Source organism: Camelus dromedarius, chromosome 8 (genome assembly GCF_036321535.1).
Source record: "Camelus dromedarius isolate mCamDro1 chromosome 8, mCamDro1.pat, whole genome shotgun sequence".
Taxonomy (NCBI): domain Eukaryota; kingdom Metazoa; phylum Chordata; class Mammalia; order Artiodactyla; family Camelidae; genus Camelus; species Camelus dromedarius.
Genome location: NC_087443.1, coordinates 50,511,007 through 50,532,200, shown reverse-complemented (window position 1 = coordinate 50,532,200; position 21,194 = coordinate 50,511,007). Strand labels below are relative to the sequence as shown.

At 34.3% G+C, this 21,194-nt stretch overlaps 1 protein-coding gene across 3 annotated transcripts in view; it reads right to left on the bottom strand.

The window, feature by feature from the left end:
* Positions 1 to 7,214: 7,214 nt before the first annotated feature.
* Positions 7,215 to 21,194, bottom strand: part of KIF20B (kinesin family member 20B) — a 67,604-nt gene continuing 53,624 nt past the window's right edge. Inside the window, exons 27-33 of one of the 3 annotated variants that reach the window (XM_031461373.2) lie at positions 18,804 to 18,980; positions 16,778 to 16,888; positions 15,178 to 15,375; positions 12,517 to 12,618; positions 11,987 to 12,137; positions 8,590 to 8,732; positions 7,215 to 7,462 (exon numbers count right to left, since the gene is read on the bottom strand). In XM_031461373.2, coding sequence (XP_031317233.1) covers positions 7,385 to 7,462; positions 8,590 to 8,732; positions 11,987 to 12,137; positions 12,517 to 12,618; positions 15,178 to 15,375; positions 16,778 to 16,888; positions 18,804 to 18,980 — 960 coding nt within the window. In that variant the 3' untranslated portion in view covers positions 7,215 to 7,384. The remainder of the gene's footprint in view (positions 7,463 to 8,589; positions 8,733 to 11,986; positions 12,138 to 12,516; positions 12,619 to 15,177; positions 15,376 to 16,777; positions 16,889 to 18,803; positions 18,981 to 21,194) is intronic. The other 2 variants (XM_010996290.3, XM_064488203.1) reach the window with 2 other exon arrangements.

Sequence of the window (21,194 nt, the reverse complement as noted above, 5' to 3'; positions counted from 1 at the left end):
TCCAAGTTTAATGTCGCCAGGAAGATGGAGAAAGGAGGGTGGGGAAAAGAGAGAACAGAAATTTCTTTATCACTTTAGTCATGAAACGAAGCCCTCCCCAGTGATTTTCACTACATGTCACTGGCCATCTTCAGCCACATGGGGACAGAGATAAATTTTGTAGCTTTTATAGCTTCTATGATGGAGGTATGCAAGAGATGGGAGACATGAAGACCGAGAGCTGCCAAATCAAGTACTTTAGACTTAAAAATAAATCTAAGTTATGTTCATGTATAACTGAAAAATTGTGCTCTACACTGGAAATTGACACAACATTGTAAACTGACTGTAACTCAATACAATAAAAATTTTTTAAAAAATCTGTCACATGATTACATCTGCCTATTTCCTAAAATCCTGTGAGCATATCTTAAGCTAATTGACTTTTCCTCAGTTGATTTCTATTTGCAGGATTCTTGGAGTGATCTTATGCCAAAATTTTCCACTTCATTTGAACAGTGTTACCCTCCTTTTTCATATGGTTTATTTTATCAAAGTGAGCTAGGATTGAAAATGTTTCTAGATGCTAGTTCAGGTAATTGGGTGAATTAGATATATTTTTAACTGCATTATTTTTTTAATTAGTTCCTGGAATTTTCCCCAGTGGTGGCAAGAACTTCTTTGTTTGGCAAGCAACAGTACCAAAGATAATTTTACCTATCTTCCCACATTTTTGCCCCACTTGGCACATTACATAAACTGGAGTTGATGGAGCTATAAAGTCAGAGGATGGGTTTTGTTTGAGTGCAGACTTTTTCACGGAGAAGTGCTTTGTCTCCATCTGGTGGACAACATTTTTTTTCAACACCAGCTGTAGTTCTCAGGCTGGGCTGCACTTGTCAACAATGGTAATAGCCAGCCCCCTCCCTAGATTAATTAAATCAGGTCTGGGATAGAATTCAGGCATCAGTATTTTTTAAAAGGTGAGTAGGTAATTTGAATGTGCGATTGGGGTCAAGAACCACTGAAGCAGTTCTAAATCTGTGATGAACACTGGACATTCATTCTTCCTGGAAGATTGCTACAAGGAAAAAGAGCAATATACGTAGGTAAATTCTATAATCTTCCAGAGGCCCTTTTCCACCTGCCAGAGGGGAAACCATCAAGGAGTTGCTAAGAATACAAGACATCTAAATCTAGTTCCTGAGTGACTCTCCCTAATAACAGAGAGAATGCTGAGCAAACACACACGCACAATCAAACTCGTCCCTGGGCAAAACTGTCAAGTAGTTTCAATCTCATTTTGATACCTGATGTGTTCACAGATAACCTTTTTACAAATTTTCTCATTTATTTCTCTCAAGGACCCATTACGATGGGTATTCCCTCTTCCCACGAGTGCCAACACTCACTACGAGCACAGAGAGAGCCCTAGAGTATTTTAGGTGCACACTCAAACCCGGCTTTTCTCTGCATCTTCTCATTCAAACTTACTTTGCCAAATAACACCATATTGTATAACTGAAATTGGAAAAATCTTAAATTTTCTCACCCAAACAAACAAAAAAAGTAAATATATGAGGCAATGGATGTGTTAATTAACTTGATGGGGGGGAATCCTTTCACAGCATATATGGATATCAAATCATTACTTTGTACCTTTAAATACCTTATAATTTTACCCATCAATTATACCTCAATAAAGCTGAGGAAAAGAACAGGAGAATCTGGGTAAAGATTAAATTAGTATTTCATTTAATATTCTTATTCTTGCAATTTTTGGTAATCTTGAAGTTATTTACAAATGAAACGTTTTAAAAATATATTTTATAAACTTACTTTGCCAAGATCTCAGCTTGCTATCTTTGTCTTTTAACCAATTTCAGATTTATTTAATATGCACTTGTTAAGCACACAGTTGGTAATCTTGAGGGAAAATATATCAAAGGCACATGTACAACTATAGAAGCTATTATACAGGTTAACACGGATGATACATCTTATTTACTGCTTCAAGTGAAGTCTTCTAGAATATGTAGCTTTCTTTGAAAACTTTTTTTGAAAAGTTTCTCAAACTAATTCCCACACATAATGGCTTTTTTCATCATGACACATACATTGTTGGTACAAAATTTAGTTATTAAAAAGCAGGCCAGTTCTATTTCTGGCAATATTGGACTTGATGGTTCTGATCAACTCTCACTAAATACAACTTGAAAAATTATACAGTATATACATCATTAAAAGAGTGAAAAGGCAAGTCAGAGAGTGGGAAAAAATACTTGCAACACATATAAATGACAAAAGAGCTCCTATCCAGAAGATACAGAATTCTACAAATAAATAAGAAAAAGACTGACACCACAATTTTAAAATGGGCAAGGGACTTAGCAAGAGGAGACAGTCAAATAATCAATAAATATATGAAAGGTTCTCAACCACATTAGTAATCATAGAAATGCAAATTAAAACCATATAATACTAAATGATTGTGAGCAACTGCTGGTGATAATGTACTTTGGTACAACCACCTTGGGAAAATGGTAGTATATTCTAAAGCTGAACATAAAAATATACCCTATGACTGAGCAACTTCAGTTTCTACATACATCCCACAGATATGCATAGAATATGGCAGCATTATTTGTAAATAATCAAAAACTAGAAACCTAAATGTCCATCAACAGTAGAATAGATAAATTGTGATATATAAGGGAATATTACATAGCAATAAAAGTGAAAACCCTAAATGTAAAGAAAAACATGGATTAATGTCACAAGTATAATTTAGCACAAATGGAGTAAGACACAATCAATGCACACAATTTTTGCATTCTACACTGTCAGAAATTAAGATAGTGGATTACCTTTCAGTAACAGAGAGTAGTGACTGAATATGTAATCTGAGAAAACATTTTAAATGTCTCATTTCTTTTCTATTAAAAGTTTCAAAAATTAGTTTTAACTTTGACCAATAATCAATGTACATATTTTATCTCAACAACACTAGTTTGCTGTTGTGAATGTTTATTCCCTGGTTATTCATTGCTAAGTAAGTTTTTAAATGGTCACCTAAAGACAAGTCCCCAAATAAGTGATAAACAGAATGATAATACAGAGGGGTAAGTGTTGGCATATAAATTGCATTCTTGAACCATATACTACACTGCAGTTTCATGGGACTAGCCATTAGTCATCACATTGATGAATTGGTACACAAATTGCACAAAAATTCCATATCTGAATTTGGATGGTATATAGAACCTAGTCATGCCAAGTCCGTACCATGAGGCCCATTTGCTATTTTACATACATTCATGTTCTTGATGCACGTGGAAGATATAACCAGAGAAAATAAAAAATGAGTTTTAGAATCAAAGACCAAACTGACCAAACTTTTAGCTAATTAGGGCTGAAAAATCATTTTTCTATAAAAAATGTTTAAAAAATCATTTTTATTGTGTGTACTATTAATCAGACTAGGCTTTGCTAGCTGAAGCCTTATGTTTAGAAAGCCACAATAAAGGCTCCCATTTATGAAAATTTAGCCTACTTGGCTATGAAACAGGTCTAAACAAAGCCTAAATTTCCTTAATCAGTCCCTTATTTTGGGAAACTAAGGATCTGATTGTGTGTGTGACTCTGAGACAGAGTTCAGATACTGGTCCAAAGGTGCTAGTCACCTACAACAAATAAAAGGCTTTAAAGAATCAAATTAGCCAATAAAATTCCAGTCTAGTACCCAGTCTGGTCACTCTTTGGGATTTGGCTAAAGCAGATACACTAACAGCCTCTATGCTTTACAAAAAGTATGGAAGGGAAGGAAAGTTGATCAAACTGCAATCAGCAATTACAGCGGCAGTGATGGTTGTAGGCAGAGATCAAATAGCTGAAGTACTTTTATCTTGCTCCAAAGAAGTGAGGAAGATCAAGATTAGGGACCCCGGGCAGCTGGGAGGTGAAGCACAATTTGACATGGTGGATTAGAGTAACCAGAACATCAAGTTCATAGGTTCTTCCTCTGGCTGAGATTCAAGACTCAGATCAGTGAGAACATTCAGTATATTTGGACTATGACTTTGCAAAACCTGGGTATAATTGGATGAAGTGATGAATAAATCTCTGAAAGCCAAAGGGACCAAAAATAACAGGCTTATTAAACATGCCTACCAATAATAGTTTCCTAAATTTCTTTGAAGTTGTTTCCCTGACTTTAACATAAAATCTTAAATTCTCTTAAATGCTACTGAAGATCAAAAAATTATAATCAAAAAGAGAACTTAGCAGTATATATCCTTTTCCTATTTTTAGATAAACAATGTTTGGCTTTCTTCTCTTATGTTTTTAGTAGTTATTTATCATAATTAACTTTTGATAAGCATTTGCTAAAGTGACTTGTAATCACAAATCAGGTTTAATCTTATGCAAGAAAAAATAAAATTTTAAACTTGTAAAACACATATATTAGAAAGTGATTACTCTAAGTATTAAAATTGATTTTCTTTACCAAAAGAGTTTGCAATAGATTCCTAAAATGGTCTCTCCTTAGGCATGTAGAATTAATTCAACTTACATTTATCTTATATTCCATTTTGAATACCATTTACAATTTTCAAACTGTCCCCCAAATCTATCAATCATTTCATCAAGTGGAATTATTAACAGCTGTATTCTAAAGTGAACTTTAATAAAATTCTTCAGTTATAATTCTATTATTTTTAACTCACCATACCTTACAGTTGTCAGAAGATGCCCCCAAAACATTTTCCAAAATATGATCTCTTGCCACAATAAAGAACAAATGTGGTAACTCTACAGGGGAAAACAAAAAACAAAAAACAAAAAACTCTTTTAAGTATATGTGCTAGAAGCCAGAATCTTTCACTTGGTACTGTCAGTCTTTCTAATTTTAGCTATTCTAGTCTCCCTGGAATGATATCTCATTACAGTTTTTTTTTTAAATCCTTTTTCCCAGCTTTTTGTTGAGGTAAAATTTCATACAATAAAATTTATTTATTTCAAGTAGACAATTTTATTTTTAGTAATTGCATACAGAATACAAAACAATCAAGGTATAGAAAATAGCCATTTCCCCAAGACGTTTCCTCATGTCCTCTGATCCCATCTCCTGACCCCAGGCAAGGCAGTCATGGTCTTCCTTCTCGCTGTAGTTTCCCCTCTACTTGTAGCTTTACGTATATATTTTTATATGTAAGTCCTTGTCTGTGTGTACCAAAATATTATCTCCAGGTCAGCGGTTTATATGCAACATGTTATTATTTCTCGAGATTTTGTTGATTTTCTATCAAAATGTACTCTTTATTGCTGATTTTTAGTAGTTTGACTATGATCTTCCCACGTGCACTTTTCTTTCGATTTATCTTAATTGGAGTTTAAAAGTCAATGTTTCCTCATAAAACTTGTAAAAATGTTTGGTCATTATTTCTTCAAATATATTTTTCTGCTCTATTTTTACTCTTTATTCCCTCTGGATCTCCAGTTACACTGGGTTAATCCACTTGATATTGTTCCATAGGACCCTCAGGCTCTGTTCTTCCTTGATCTCCTTTCTTTTCCTCAAACTGAATCAAGTTCACTGACACTTTCTTCTGACATCTCTAATCTGCTGTTAAATCCAGCCAGGCTTTTTTACTTCAGTTATTTTTTTTTCTGTTGTAACAATTTCACCTGATTTCTTTATACTTTCCATCTCTCTGCTGAGATTCCCTGTCTTTATTCATTAAGATGGCATTGCCTTTAAATCTTCAACATGCGCACCAACAGTTCCTTTAAAGTTTTGCAAAATTTGACATTTGGCCCATGTCAAAGTTTTTCTTGACTGCTTTTTTTCTTTACATAGGATTCATTTTCCTGTTTCTTTCCATACATAGTAATTTTCGACTATGTATCATGTTTATAAAAGATACATTGTAGAGAATCTGTATTATATTTTTCTCTTAAGAATGTTGATTTTTGTTCCAGTAGGCATTTTTACTGACTGATTACTTTCAATTTACACAGACTTGGTTTTACGCTTTGTTAATACAAATGTGTAAAAAGCCCAAGGTATTTCTCAAGCCCTTGTAATTTGACAAACTCTCTCTCCTTTGTGAATATGGTTGAGGCTTGATTTCAGACTACATTCTGGGAAGTGGACACTTGTTTACAGTATGAGAGCTGAAACAAGAAATCAGCGTCACCTTGTTCAACCTTAGCTGGGAACATATATGTTGAGTGACTCAAATTTTTTGCCACTCTGTGCAGGTCTAAAAATGACTACAAAAGTGCCTAGGTACTGATTTTGGATAACAAATTTTAACAAATAAGTATATTTGCAAATATGGAATCTGTGAATAATGAGGACCAATTTTGTATATATTTTTAGCACAATGAAATCATGTAGCATCATAAAAATATTTTTGTGCTTAAAGAGGTTAACTTTAAATTAACTATTTTGATGAAAATTGTCCCTAAATATGGTATAAGTGTTTTCTAAACAAGCCACCAAAGATAATATTCCTGACTCAGGGTCATGATTATAATAAATGCTAAAATCCAAGGAAATCTTAAAGGCTTTAGATGTATAAATGTGTGCTCTTAAAAAGCCCCAGTTGGCAATAATTCTTGATGCCTCTGCTTTTTTTTTTTTTTTTTTGCTTCTTGTCGGTGTTTTTTTAAACCAAAGCTTATTATACCCTAGCGCTGTGATCTTGAGAAAGTAAGCTTTATGGGTCTCAGTTTTCTAAGGTCTCTGTGGGTCTAAAATTCTCTTTTCTGGTTATCAGTATTATTTTTTGGCCTTTAGATAACTCCTCTTCTTTGCTAACTTTATGCCTCTGATTGTGTCCTGCAAAATCAGAAAGCCAACTCTATTCAATTATTTAAGAATAAAAGACATTCTAATTAAAGACCTGAGGTCTTAAATTATGTGTGTACATATTTTAGCAACTAGGAGACCTATACACATTTACTCCCTGAATCTTAGCTATACTCCAAACAGATAAGTAAAATCATCCAAATTTCCTAACAGGTACTTACAATAAAAGCAATCCCTAAAACACTGTTAAATATAAGTAAACTAAATATCTAACCTATGACATCCATGTACAGAAAAACAAAAATAACAGCATCTTTCCTAAGATCCTCACTGGTTCTACGCTTGAGATGATAGGAAAATATATACAGTTTGAAAAGCTAGTATTAAAAAATCTTAGAAAATAGACAAGTAAATTTATTGTTGACTTATTTTCTTTATTGAATTAAAATTATACTATTATAAAATAGCAATGTATATACAAAGGGATTTGATGCATCATAGTATATACAATTATCTTTAAAAAGTCAGGATGCAGGTTACAATGATTATGAATATAAAATTTATATTTAAACATTCTCCATAAGTGATTTATTTGGCTGTTTTAGTTCGAAGTCGTCGTTTGAGAATCTGATGATCGCTTTCCTTCACTTTATGGTCCATCAAAATCTGAAATTAACAATTTCATAATTTTTTATAAATAAAAATAAAAGCTTATTTATAATTAATAGATATGTTCATGTTATTAATAACTGAAATAATTAGTACATTACAGTATTTTTTTGTCCTCCTGGACTGCAGGTATACTATCTTGTACAATAAATCATGCCTAGAGTGACAGATTCTATAAGAGTCTTTCAACACTACTGAATTATAGAATTAAAATAATTCACACTTTGTATTGAATTCAAATTTGAAATAATTACTAAAATTTTGGAGGTAAATGCCTCAAATAACTTTTAAGAAATGATCTTTTGCAGTAACAAGTACATAACTTAGAAAGTAGAAAGAGCATTATTTTGCAACTAAGAAAAGAAATAATTTCAGCCAGGGGAGAAAATTATGTACTTATCAGACAGATGGAGAAAAGTGACCAAGAAAACAGTACTTCTGAAAGCATGTCCTAATTGACCCTAATCTTAACCACTCGCTTTAAGTGTCTTACATCTGATAGTTACTGTTGCAAAACGTCTCTCCCCTGATTTTTCTTGGCCACCTCCTATTGAAGGCTTTTCCTTTAATTACTTTTCTATCTTCACTTTCATCCACTAGGCAAATGCAAGCATGATAGAAAATTAGAACTTTCTCTGTAATAGCACAGCCTGTTCTGAGTAAGGAGAATGAGTCATAGAGCCAGGATGACAAACTACAGTCTTTTCTTAAGAGAATCTAGAAGCCTTAAAGAAAAGGTGGGAGGAAACGACTGAATGTCAATTCTACACCTTTACCAGGCAGACTTTAGGCCCAGATCTTGTGATAAAGATAATAAGAAAAACATATGTTAGAAGCAAATGAATTATTAAATAATGATAATTTTACTGATGGAATTAAAATTCCTGATGAGTTTATAAATGTAAATACATGATACCTGTATACATTAATGCAGCATTTATATCCAATTACTACAAATTTAACACATCCAATACCAAAAGTGTAACATTTAAAGCATGTTTTAAGAAATTTGATGAACAGAATGAAAATTCAAACCATTATAAAATTTACAAAGTTATGAATAATTCAGAACTAAAAAGAACATGAAGAGTTTTACTTTTAAGAAAACTGAAATGGTAGCTCACCACTTGGCCAGATATATCAATAGGAGATGAAATTTCATTTGTGTATAATTTCCGTTTGGCCCGTTTTGGTCGAGACACATTTTCTTTACTTACTTCTACATTTGAGGGCTTTGAAGAGCTCATTGTTTCAATTATTTTCTTTGCTATGAAAAAAATACATTAGTTAAATTTTGGAAAAAAAATCTAACTGCAAAGGTTCTAAATCCTTAATAAGGAAAGAACATACCGTATTAAAAAGAAAAGCACGGCAATTTATAAATGGTGAAAGGACATTAACAGAAAAATCACGAAGAAAAAAATTAAATGCCTAATAAACACATGAAATAGTGATCAGCAGTAAAAACAAAAAGACAAATAAATAAAACATCATTTCAGTAATGTTCAACATAGTGAAAAGGTATGGTAAGTTACAGTACAAGAGTAAAAACTCAGGTGTCTTTAATAACTTGCAAGAGGTTTATGCTACATTAAGGAAAAGAGCAGGACACACATATGGTGGACCACGCAGCATTAAAAATAATAAGGGAGTAGAACTAGTTCAGTACTCACATGTAAAGATGTCCACAACGAATATCAAGTGAAAGTAACGTGTAATTGTGAGCCCTTTACTTTTAGTTAACACACATGCCCGCACACAAACACACACACACACATAGTAAACTGTTAACAGTTGATTACTTCTGGGAAGTAGAATAGAAATTTTTAAATTTCTTACTTTGTACATCTGTTTTATTTTTTTTAACAGACACATATTGATTTTAACACACAACATATTTCCATTTGGGAAAACTCCTGAATAGAAATCCATACACATATGACATCAACTGTATTTAAAAAAAAAAAAAAAAAAAAAAGAAACCACATTTAAGGAAATATGCTGAATTGATGGTATACTTGTCAAGGGCTGAGCTGAGCCTGAGAGCTGAGCTGCCAGATGTCAGAGTAGCTAATTAAGACAACAAGTCAAAATGAAAGTTAGCAGTCAAGACTCTAACCACTTACTGCAATAGAATAGGAAAGAAGCTGATCCTGAGAAAGCACCAACCCCACCCCACTTCCATACTCCCCCATAGAATAGTGCATGGTCTAGGTCAGGTGGGTCAGCACAGAAGTGGGGGTCATCTCACTGCGGGGTGAGCCCTAACAAAAGGTCCTTGCACTTGCAGGTTTATGGACCTTGGGGCTGGAGACAAGGGAGAAGGGCTAGGAATGGAAAGGTAGTCAGACTGGAAAGGAGTGTTTTCAAGGATCCCCTGCTTCCGCATCATAGAGAAGGTCTTCAGCAGAGGCACCTGAGGAAGTTCTCTACTGAAGGTTCCCTGTGAAGAGCATCCAGACAAAGGCTCCTAGGCTAGGAATGCAGATGTGTATAAGAGCATGGCCTGCAGGAGACTCGAGTCCCTGACTAACTCGCTGCAGAGACTGCAATGCACTGGCTGTGTACCAAGTCTGACAGGGGAAGGGCAGCTTTCCCCCATGAGGCCTAATAGGTAGTCTTTGTAATTGCCTGTGGTCAGTCTGAATCAAATCACACATAGGATTTTGGCCTGGAGCCTCCAAACTCTTCACTGCTCTGTGCCAGCCGCTATACTGAGAGCTAAGGATGTAAACCAGACAGACATTTTGCACTTGTAGAGCTTATATTCTACTGGAAAAGATAACAGGAAAACAAAAAAACTATAGTTTAAATAATCCAACTGCACTGTGAAAAGATCACTCTGGCCGCCAAGTACTGACCAGGAGACAGGCAAAGGGGATAAGCTGGGAGACCAGAGACATTGAGTAATGGATTAATGGTAGTTAACAGAGCAGCAGAATTTTAAGAACTAATCTCTTTTCTTCTTTTTTCCCTGTATCTCCAAGTGAACAACAGACATGTATGGTAGTTACAATCCAAAATAGAGATACCTTACATTCCTAGAAAAATGTTCAACAAACAAAAAATCCACACCATGTATATGGGTAGGGAAATTGTTAAGGAGCTGAGACAACCAAGTAACAGAGTCATTACCACGTGGGTACCCTCCTTTCCTTGAAAATATATTTCCTTTTTATATATAAGTGATGGTCAATATAATTTAAATAAAATACACAAGAACCTAAAACAACAAGTCCCACTTCTCCAAATTCAGACATTTAACAGCTTACCGTTTATCTCTCCAGATATTTTCTATGCTTATACAAACTATTTCTAAACTTATACAAAAAATACAGGTATTTTTTGAAAAATATAGACAAATGGGCCTGATAAGTCTGAAGTTTCCGAACTGTGCACCAAGACTGCTGCAGCAAACTCACAAGAGTGCCTCGGAGTATTTTAAACTTTTGAGGTAAACAGTGACACTCAATAGCTTAGGGTAGTTCACGGTTTCAAAAAGATATCACATTACCTTCCTTTTGAAGATGCCGTATTTTGGCAACCTGAATTTTCAGAAGTTGAATTTTCAGTGGTTGGTTCGGCCTTAAATACTAAAGGATCGAACTATTAGGTGTTTCTTTGGGTACACAGACACAATGGAAAAAATTACTGAGACACTAAGGGCACTGTGAGCCTAGAAAGTTTGGGAAGCTCTATGTAAAGTTTTTATAGAAAGTATTTTTATACAACCAATTTGACTCAGTTCACCTGTCCCCTGCCTCATTCTCCCCACCTCAAGTCTCCAATTTATTGTATGCTACCACTCAGGTAATCTCATGAAAAGCCCCTTCCCCCCCAGTACCCTCGCCACATTCTACATGCCAGACACATATTGCCACCTGCACATCCCCTACACTTCCCTGATACTCTGCTTGTATTAACTGTTCCCTCTGCTTGATGTGTACATAAATATATATGTATAGGGAGTATATCTCTTAGCATATATTAATATACAGGTATTAATATATTTACATCATAAAGAAAAAAGCATTAAGCAATTAAACCCAATAGGTATTTACAGAAATATGTTTTTGATATATATAAACAGGCAATATTTATCTATGCAGAGGAAAAAAGGTAGAATAATATATACCATAATATTAAAAGTGATTATCTCTAGAGGGTATAATCTTCCAACATTTCAATTCCGAGGTTAAATCCTATCTCTTCTATAAAATCTTCCCATAGCCCCAGACAAAACAGCTCTCTTCCCCCCAATACTACCACAGTTCTTTGCCTACATCTCTATAACTACGTTAAGCAGCCTGCTCTGGATCAATTACTTAAATACAGGTCTTTCTCTTCCACTACATAGTGAACACCAAGGCATATCATCCTTTCACGTTTCCTTCACAGTACCTAACATAGGACAACGTCTATCTGAAATATAACAGTCACTGTTGAGTTAAGACACCAGTCAGATATTAGAAAGTACCATATACCTAACATTAAAGGTCATTTAATTAACATTCTACAAACCTTTTGACTGAAGAATAGTTGGAGAATGTTGTAAGAAGTCTCCAAATTTCTGCAGCGTTCCTTCTTTTTTCTTAGAGGGCACGTTTATACTAATTGTGGACGCCTGACTCCGTAAAGAATAAACTGTCTTAGATGATGGACGTGTGGAAACCTAATAAACAAACATTTTCTGTTACTGCTGATGAGGAATGTTAGAAGGAAACATTAAAGTTGAATTAAAGAAGCCAGACACAGGTTATGAATTCTCAGGCAGGGAACTTGGGATTAAAAACATGAGAGGGATGAAAAGGCCAGAAAGTGGCAAAATGAGTGTGACAGGCAGAGTGCACAGTCAGAAGTGAACATCTAGAGGTACCTGCTCCTGGCTAAATGCTGAAGGTTATATTCTGAGCTGGATTTGATGAACAGGAAATGGAAGATAAATTAGTTATAACTGGATAATTACTAATCAAATTTGACATCTTTATTTTCATTTTCTACTTTATAAATTTATGAAAATGGTCAGTTTTGGACAAATTTAAAAGACAAACCTTTTTTTCCTCTTTGACAGAAGAATTTCCATGCTCAGAAACAGGGGACTTCAAATTAGTTCTGGGTGTAGCATTCTTCTTATTTTCAAATTTCACAAAGTCCTAAAAATAATGATTTCCAGCTCTGATTAATTTCTTGACAATATTTTTTCCCTTTCTAGACTATGAAAAAAAAAGGAATAAAAATAAACAAAAAACAAGAAAATGGTTCTTAATTGGGGGCAATCCTGACCAGGGGACACTGTCAATATCTGGAGATATTTTTGGTTGTCATTGCTGGGAATAAGGGAGGGTTTATTGGCAACCAGTGAGTAGAGGCCAGGAATACTGCTAAAACCCCCTAAAATGTACAGGATAGTCTCCAACACAAAGAAGTATCTGGTCCAAAATGTCAATCGTGCTGAAGTTGAGAGACCTTGACTTGAAGGTATATTTTCCCATCTTCACTGAAATATTATTGTTATATAACATACGTAAGTTTAAGTGTATAGCATGTTGATTTAATACATGTTTTTACTGCAAAATGATTAAAGGTATAAACTTTTCACCTGCATAATAATGAAATTACATTGGCTAAATGAAAAATAGTAAAAAGGGTAACATCTTTGAACCCCATCTTTAAAATACAGCACAAAGGGAGGGTGACAGCTCAGTGGTAAAGCGCATGCTTAGCATGTATGAGGTCCTGGGTTCAATCAAAACAAAACAAAAACAAATAAAAATCTATGGTATAAGTACAAGTAAAATGTGAAAGTTAAGATGTCTTCCTTATTATACCATTGACATCTTCTATTTTTCCACACATAATCTCACTTAAGACAAAGTCTTTTGTAGTATATTAACTGAATTACACATGAACAAATCCTAGTTGTACTAAAGATTATAAACATAAAATGAAAAAGAAAGTCAAAAGAAGCAGAGAGAAGACCATGACTGAACCTCAAAATTCAAATTACAAAGTCAAGTCATCAGGATCATAAGAAGTAAATTTCCCAAAAGGGGAAGACAGACAGATGGGAATCAGAGGAAGCAAATGAAGAAAGATTGTAACTCCACCATATTTGTAGCGACAATAAAGATCTCTTTGGAGTCTTCACGGGAGTAGAACACAGCAATGTGTAAATTATTTTCCTCAGTTTATTACGACAGTAAAGTGCTAGCAAAATCAGTTAAAACTTTTAAGTTCCTACAAGATATATGTACAACAATCTGTGTATCTGTTCTGAAATGGGGGGTATATACCAACAGTAAAATGAATAAAATAATTGTGTCTTAACCCGGAGTACACAGCAAATTTTTCTTTTTCTCTTGGAAAAAATGAATCAAGGAAAAGTCAACACAGATGTTAGCCAACATGTTAACATAAATGATGATGAAATTAAACTACTTAGTACAGGTGACGCTTGAACAACATAGGTTTGAAATGCGTGAGTTTACTTATATGCACTGATTTTTTTCAATAGTAAATACCACGTTACTACACGATCCATAGTTGGTTGAATCCGTGGATGAGAAACCTCACATACAGAGGGCCAACTGTAAGGTACACAAGATTTTCACTATGCAGTGGCTGGTACCTAACCCTCCTGTTGTTCAAGGGTCAATTGTATCTTAATGGTATCTAAAATATATTAAACATAAATTAAATACAGAATAAAAGTTAACTATAAATTAAATAAAGATAGAATAAAAATTAACTAAGGCTCTCCAAAACAATCTCTAAAGGTGTTCTACGTATAGCAGGAAATATGCTAACTAGTATTCATTTAGCAAATGTATTACCTGACAGAGAGCCTCAGGAGTATGGTTAATACTATTTCTGCTCTTCCACCAGCTTGCAAAAATACTACTCTTTAAAGAAGTGAAAAAAACAAGTTGGAGAGAAAGTTATTGCGCTAGAGAGTTTATAATTAGTTTTAAACTTAAAACAGTCTCTTTTAAAATAAATACTGCCATTTACTGTGTATCTACCACATGTGGAGCAAAAGCAAAGCATTTTAAACATAGTATATCTAACCCTTTATTTCCCAAAGGAGGAAAGTGAGGATCAGAAAGTTTATGTGACTTGTCAAACCTGCGTGGCTAGGATATGGTAGAAGGTTTGGAAACTCCGTAATTAGAAAACTGCAGTAGGAAGAATTAAAACGGTTTTCAGCCTGCCACTAAACAGAGACCCAAATTTTAACAGTGGCTGGCTGAAAAAGAATCTCTTCCTAAACCTATTATGACCATAGAAACCTAAGATTTTAGTTAAGAGACAAAGATTATATTCAAGGAGGTTAATTAGCCATTTCAGTTTCTCTAATTTCTTTATCAACTGTTTTCCTCATTCATTGGAGGGAAAGTGACTAAGTTTGAACAGGACTGGTATATTGAAACAGCTCTCTAATAAAATTTGCCAGCTTTTGACCTATCACAGCTTCACTGAAATAAGGAATAAACTACGTATTTTAAAATCCATAAGTTTTCTGTTTGAGGACTATTCACCACAGTAATATTCTTAAAGAGTATTGAATATACTGTAAATTATGATTTTGGTCTCTAATAGCAGTGCTTATGAACAGGAAAGCAATGTAACAAGAGTTTAACTATATATTATCACTAAGTTTAGTAAGAATAAGGTTTACTTGTTAAATTCTATTAATAGTTAACAGTACTTACTTCCTCCATTTCATTACTCTTCCTCTTCCGGGCCTTGGGAATCTTAACCATCACTGGTGAGGTACAACCCGGGTGTTTCACTGACATTTTGTTTGGTTGTAAAGGTGTAAACTGAATCTCTAACTCGGGTTTTGGAAATCGTGAAGTCTGATTATTTTCTGTTGACACTTCACAAGAGTCAATGACTACAGATCCATCCTGCAACAGAATTGAATTAAAAGGGAAAACAAATCTTATTTGCAGAATATGATTTTCTAAATTGCCAAAAATTACCTCTCTCAATACCTATTAAAGAGAATGAATTGGGAAAGATGAAAAGTTTTCTGGGTCAAATTCACCACAGCAAGGACAGAAAGATTGAGTTATCACCTACTTTTCTCAAGGTTTCTACATGGTATGTTAAAATTGAGAGAAACTTAGAGATCCATTATTTCCCAAACCTGTGTGATCATAAGAACTACCTAGAGAAACTGTTTAGAAGATTCTTGGACCCTACTACAAACCTGCTAAATCAGATAACTCCAATGAAAGCATCTAGATTTTTAATAAGCACCCTAGTTACAGTTAACTAAAGTTTGCTGCAAATTCCTTATTATTCTTGCCACTGAGAGACAGAGTCTCATTCCCCTCTCTTGAACCTGGGCTGGCCTTAATGACGTCCATGACCAACAGCATGGGGTACAAGTGACATCATGATTCTTTTGAGGTTTGATTATAAGAAGCTCTGTAAGGAATGACTTGTGTTATTCCCCCAGATTAAAATGCCCTTCTTTTCCCATTCTCTGCTTGGTAAACTTCTATTCACCTTTAAGACCCAGTACAATGTCACCTTCTCTAATCCATGTCCACAGCCACTCAGGCAAAATTCATCGTATCCTCCTCAGTCAGTGTTCCTTCTTAGCACCCTCTTCCTAACACTTAGTCCATAAGGTCAAATGAGGTAGTCATTTACACACCTGTCTTATCAGATTCCTTACTCCTTGAGAATGGCAATCATTTCTTATTTATGTCTTCATCCTCGGTGCCTAGCAAGATTCCCAACACTGACCATGCCCAATAAATGTGTTTTTTAAGTAAATTTTTAAATGGTAATTCTATTTTCAAAAAGTGACATAGAGTTTTTATCCATTTTGTATGCAATCTGAGAAACTCTATGTTATCCAATGTGAGTCATTACAAATTAAGGAAACTCATTATGAGTTATTGAGATTTGGTGACACTTATTAAATGGATAAAATTTCCAAAACAATACTATTTAATAGAATGCTTATTAAAGGACTTCTTATAATGACCTCCAAATAGTCATTCATATTTTATCTTTTGTGGGATTTTCTATTTCTGACCACCAAATTTGTATATATTAAAAGATCTGTTTGAGATCAGTATCACTTTGAGAGTAGTATCATTTGGGGATCAAATTTCTCCAAAAGAATTTCACCTCTCCTAAAAAGCCATTAGTTTTCCTTCCCATAGCCAAGAGCACACACAACTAATTGTAAAGCAAGGTACCTACAACAACTGATTAAATTATACTTGCAGGTGTTATTTAGAAATTAATGGTCACTGCGTTAAAAAGTGGGCTATGTTATCCAATACCCACCTCTACTTCATCCCTGGAAATTTCAAACCCTGTTGACTGAGGTTCAGTTTCAACCCTGTCAGGATCCACTGAACTCACACGTCTGGGCTGGAAATCCATGGTTTGTTTTCCCTAAAGTAAGGAAATATTAAAGCAGCAAGCCATCGTAACTGAAAATACATTAAAACACTTCATCTAAAGAATACAAAATCAAGATTTGGGTGCATTAAGCTGTGGAATTAATTAAAGACTTCTTCAACGACCACCAAACTCTCCTCCTTCCTCTCTTTCATCCTCAGAGACTTAGGAAGGATTAGGCAACTTTCCAGCCTCCTCTGAGTCTGATGTAAAGAGAAATTTGAAGATTACTTTCAACTTCCAAGGTGTTTTACCTACATTCTGTCACTTGACTTTCACTACAACTCTGAGTTAGATTTGGCAAGAATCATTAGTCCTACTTCCCAGAGGAGGAAATAGAGACCTAGAGATGTCAAATGACATGACCAATGTCTGTCCTAAGTTGGACCTTGACTCCAACAATCACGTTAACACAATTTTGAAAAACTAGAGGTGCCTGAGGAATGCAACTATAGTGTTAGACCAGAAAAGACCACGCTGATAGCTAAATCTTTCCTTGCTGCACTTTCTTCATTCTACTTTCTCGGTCATAGGGTATGTTCGATTCCTAAACCTTACTTAACAAGTCTGTAAAGAAATATAGGATTACATTTTTAAACTTGAGAAATTCCAATGTGGACCTTCTTATTGCTACCATCAAAATCAGAAGTCAAATACACCTCTTATGTACCTACCCCTTACTGATAAATGAAAAAGATTCCATTACAATCATAATGGGGAAAGCAACTAGCATGTACTGACTTCCACTGTGAACTGCACTGTTTTACAACACTCTCAACTAATTCTCACAATTTTATTAGGAAGACATCATCATCTCTGTTTTAAAGTTTGGAAATGTTAAGTAATTTTCCCCAAAACTCCCCAAACCACAATGACAGCAGCTGATACCTAGGTTTTCTAACTTTGTATTCTGCGCAATTTATACCACATGCTAATATATCTTTTTAAGGAGACAGTCTTTCTCTCAGAATCATAAAGTCTTTTGATGTAAGAGATAAACACATATACACATTTATTTTCCTACTGTCTGAAGGCTTTAGAACAGCAGATTTTTAAGTGCAGATCATTTACTCTGAAAAGACTAGCTTCAGATGTACCCTGATTCAATTCATCTGCGAAGTATGAGAAATGCAAATACTTTCTTCAGCCAGGGGTCTGAGCCCCAGTATATTACGAAAGTAACTCCTGAATGACACATTCCCTCACCACTGTGCTTATTTCCAAAAATAATTTGTATTTTTACTGCAAATTCAGGATGGGCTCAAATATTTAAATATTACCAAGAGTTCAAGCTGAATCACATTTCTACATTTTAAAGGTAGATTAGGGACTAAATCATAAGTTGTTTATTTTCTAATTACTCTACCTGAGAGAGATGACCAAAATATTGGAGAAAGTGCTATTCTTGAGTCACTGATGAGTCAATCATAATGATAAACTCTGAAAACTCAAAATTCATGACAAATGTCCAAATAATCTTTCAAACTCTGATTCCCCACTGATCTATTGAAACTTACTTTTTTATTCTTTAAGAGTTACTCAGGGGGGAGGGTGTAGCTCAGTGGTAGAGTGCATGCATAGCATACACGAGGTCCCTAGTACCTTCATTTAAAAAATAAATGAACCGAATCTCCTCCAACCAAAATAAATAAATAAATAAATAAATAAATAAATAAATAATAAATAAATAAATAAATAAATAAAGTGATGTTATTAAAAAAAGAAAAAACACTAGACATAAAAAAAACCCCAAAAAACTATGACTGAAGAATTGTGCTAGACATCAGAAACTGACACAACATTGTAAACTATACCTCAAAAAAAAAAACCCCAAAAAGTTAATTAAATAATTTTGAAAAATTCCTATGCTTAATTAAAAAAGGCATAGAAAGAACAAGATTCTACTGACTGTTTCAGAAGCCTCTGGTGTGACCTTTCTCAGTTGTTCAATCTCAGCGTCCTTCTGCGTGTTGCTGGAGATCAGGGCTTTCAGCTGTATTTCTAAAGCTGCAACCAGCTGGTCCCGTTCTTCCCGCCACTGCTGGAGGTTACCATCCTTCTCAGCCAACTGTGCTTTAAGTATTTCCTGAACGGAAAATAGAGAAAATGTTAAAGTAAACCTTGAAACATTATGAATCTAAGAATTTGTTGCAATTTTTATTATAAGTAACACAACAAATACAACTGTGAACTTGATACATAACAAATTATGTAATCAGGTCTAGATGAAGCATTTACTGGTAAAACAAAATACATAATACCTTCATATATCTTAAATGTCCAAATTCATATTTATCCTATCCCACCTCATTCCAAAAAACAGCTTATTGAGTACTTCTTTCAATAAAAAATTATAGTCTTTAGACTAATTCTAGCATCTCCCCCAATATTTGGGAAATAAGAGGGTTAAATTACAGAAAAGCAAATTTAAAAAAACCACTAATAGCAACAAACAATAGAGAAATGAAAATTTAAAATACCATTTTCACTGGTTTCAAAAATCATGAAGCAGTGGTAAATTAAAGAAAGTCAGTGCAAGACCTAAACATGACAAACTACAAAACATTACTGAAAGAAATTAAAGAACACTTAAATAAATGGGGAGAGAATCTGTGTTAAGGATCAAAAGATTCAATATTGTAAAGATGTCAGTTCTCCTCACAGATCCATAGAATCAAAGCAATTTCAGTCAAAATCTAGGCAGGCTTATACATGCACGTGAGTGTGTGCACGTGCACAGAAATGAAAAAGCTGACTAAAAGTTATATGAAAACGCAAATGATAAAGGATAGTCAAAATTATTCTGAAAATGAAGAACAAGTAGGAGCAATCACACTATGTCATTTCAAGCCTTCTATAATAATTATCAAGACAGTGTCATATTGATTAAAGGACAGACAGAGATTAGAGGAATGGAGGAGAGGGTCCACAAATGTATGGCCTACTGACAAAATACCAAAGAAATTCAAAGGAGGAAAGGACAGTTTTTCTAACAATGGGTGATGGAACAACTGAGTAGCCAAACGGAAAAAAAAGAAAAAACCTTAATCATAATCTCATACCACATACAAACCCTTGGACAACTGATTTATGACAAAAGTGGCAGAACAATGGGAAAGAAACAGTTTTTTCCGAAAGCACTACCAAGCCGACTGGGAATCCACATTTAGAACAGCAGCAGCAGCAGCAGCAGCAGCAGCCTTTACCCCATCTCACTCCACCACAAAAATCAATTCTAGGGTCTAAATATGAAAGGCAAAAACCCCAAACCTTTGGGGAATAACAGAACATCTTCATGTCCTTGAGGTCCATAAAGGAAAAGACTGGGAAAATGAATTAAAATAAGTTTAAGAATTTCTGTTCATAAAAAGGCAACAAGAGAGTGAAAAGGTAAACTAGCGATTGAAAAAGGGTAACTGCAACACATTAGAGGAAAAAGGGCTGCTATCCAGAAAGTATAAGGAACTCGTCCTATAAATCAGCAAGAAAAAAGATAGACAGTTCAACAGTAAATAAGCAAGGGGACTTACATAGGCAGAGCCAGTAAACAAAGCATCCATCAGTACTAACTGAATGAGTTATATAAATGAGTACAACTATTTTGAAAATCAGTTTGGCATTCTACCACAGTTCCAAATATGTATATCTTTGTCAACTAGCAATTTTATTCTTGGCTGTGCAACAGAAAAGCATGCCCATGGGCACTAAGGGAAATGTATAAAAATGTTTCTACAAGAATTTACTCATAACAGCCCCAAATAGAAAAAAAATCTACATGTCTTCACCTTTAAACTGAACAGACTGTGGTATACTTATCACTGAAATACTCAGCAGTGAAAACAAACTTACTCCAGCTACATACAACAGCACAGATGATTCTCACAAACATAATACCACGTGAAGGAAGCCAGGCACAAAGAAATGCATTCTAAAAATTTTCATTTATTTAAAATTCAAAAATGCACAAAATTAAAGTTTAACATTAAAAAACAGAATAGTTATTACCATTGAGAAGAGGGGGTCTCTAGATACCGATACTGTTCTATTTCTTAAACTGACAGTTAAGTGGGTGCTTGACTTTACAGTAATTCACTGAACTACATGTTTGCTTTGTTTACTGTGTTATAGGTTATAATTTAAAAAGCTTTAAACATCAATTTATTTCTTAAATATGGCATTAACATATATCTTAGGTATGACTGTAAAGAAACATATGGGAGAAAGGAGAAAGCTAGCTAGATTAAAAACTCAAAGTAGGTTTACTTGCAGGCATAGCTGCCACAGGGACCACTGACTAGGA